This window comes from Protobothrops mucrosquamatus, unplaced genomic scaffold (genome assembly GCF_001527695.2).
Source record: "Protobothrops mucrosquamatus isolate PMUCROS unplaced genomic scaffold, P.Mucros_1.0 scaffold841, whole genome shotgun sequence".
Taxonomy (NCBI): Eukaryota; Metazoa; Chordata; class Lepidosauria; order Squamata; family Viperidae; genus Protobothrops; species Protobothrops mucrosquamatus.
This window is the reverse complement of record NW_015387096.1, coordinates 360,638-362,349: the sequence shown is the minus strand read 5'-3', so window position 1 is coordinate 362,349 and position 1,712 is coordinate 360,638. Positions and strand designations below refer to the sequence as shown.

General features: G+C 32.8%; 1 protein-coding gene across 1 annotated transcript in view; it reads right to left on the bottom strand.

Moving 5' to 3' along the window:
* LOC107290145 (calcium-activated chloride channel regulator 1) overlaps nucleotides 1-382 on the bottom strand; it is a gene marked incomplete at its 3' end in the record, with an annotated part of 11,584 nt that extends 11,202 nt beyond the window's left edge. Inside the window, exon 1 of the mRNA XM_015819002.1 lies at nucleotides 129-382. Coding sequence (XP_015674488.1) covers nucleotides 129-377 — 249 coding nt within the window. The remainder of the gene's footprint in view (nucleotides 1-128) is intronic.
* Between the last annotated feature and the right edge of the window lie 1,330 nt (nucleotides 383-1,712).

Below are 1,712 nucleotides of genomic sequence, written 5' to 3'. Positions count from 1 at the left end.
TAACACACACACATCTTGGAAGTTACCTCATTATTTACAAGAGACAAATAGATTCTACCACTATATAGCTAGCAGAATTCTTAATGTATTATACAGTTAATATATCCGTAAATGTCTAATTATCATACCTTTATGTTGGTAACAATTTTGTCATCTTCAGGTATCGTTGGATTAATAGCAATAACAATGTCTTCAAAGCCATTATTGTTGAGATTGACCATGGTTCCCATTACTCCATGTAGTAGCATCATTACCACCAAAATGTCTTGACTGATTGCCATCTTTGTTGGCACTACTTTCCTCACCCTCGTTGACTGAAAGGATGGCACAGAAGTATTAGATATGCAGGTATTTATATGTGCAGTCAACTCCAGCATATTTTATAGCAGGACTTTGTTCTGATGGAGTGATTCAGCTGCTGATTATTCTTGGTTGATATGTATCAGTTACATATCGACAGTTTAATAAGGATTGAAGTTCCTCATTCTGATCTTAATTCATTGCAAGCATTCCTAAAGAATTTATAGAACATTCTTTTGTTCTTCTACAAACATTGCAAATTAAACAAACCTTTTGGAATATCAATCTTATAGGAAAGTAATTTGTTCACTTCATGAACTTAACTTTTTTCCCCACTTTTGAAGTCAATATTTGGATAGATGTCATATGATGGTCTATTGTTCACATTTATCCAAAAATTGAGTGGGGGTGGTTTCCTGTAATAATTTTATTAAAGATTATATTTAAAACTGTAAAAACTAATACAAACTGAAAAAAGAGTAGAAGGTGCAGGGGAAAAAAGGAAAAAGAGAAACAGAAATAGAAATGGAAAAGAAAATAAGAAAATAATAAATAAGTAATTGTCCTCCTCATCAAAACAATTATAAACCATTCATTTTCTCTTAAATACAAGTGATTTCTTCTCATAGTGCAGGGGTACCGTGGACCAGTACCAGGCCGCGGCATGCCAGCAACTGGGCCGCACAAACAAGCAAAGCCCCATCCGCGAGATATAGGCAGCACACAAAACCAAACACCCTCTGGTCCACGGAAAAACCTCTCTCCACAGAACCGGTCCCTGGTGCCCAAAAGGTTGAGGACCTCTGTCATAGCACATCTCTTATCCATAAACAAACTCTTACGGACTTAATATTCAGTCCAGATCAGCAAAAGTACATTAAGAGTTACCAAGGATAACAACATTTATCTATTTTAACCATGATTAATTAAACCATATTTATATTCCTTCCTTAACAATCTTGATCTTTAAACCCTTCAAATAATGTCCCACAAAACATTTTCATTTTTTCTCTGTCCCTTTTCATAAAATTTTTCAAAACTTTTAACAGTTCTTTTGTAAATCCAATTTGGGAAAATTATCCAGGTCACATTCTTGACTTATTATTTGTATATTCCTTTAAACTATTAAGACATCGGCCAATTTCTTTTGTGTCCAGCGTAGCATCTTTTTCCATATCATTCTTGTAACATGTCATTTTTAAATCACTTTAAGGTGAGTCTCAGTCTTGTCAGGTAAAACTTATTTCTCTTTTATAGCATTTTTAAAACATTACTTATAGGAATAGACACTCTTAAAATTAACTTCTAAGTCCATTGTTCAAAATGATCTTTCATTATACCCAATGTTAAAGTATTTTAATTCATTCTGTATTAGTATTATCAAATTAAGTCAAAATAAAAAAAATAGAATT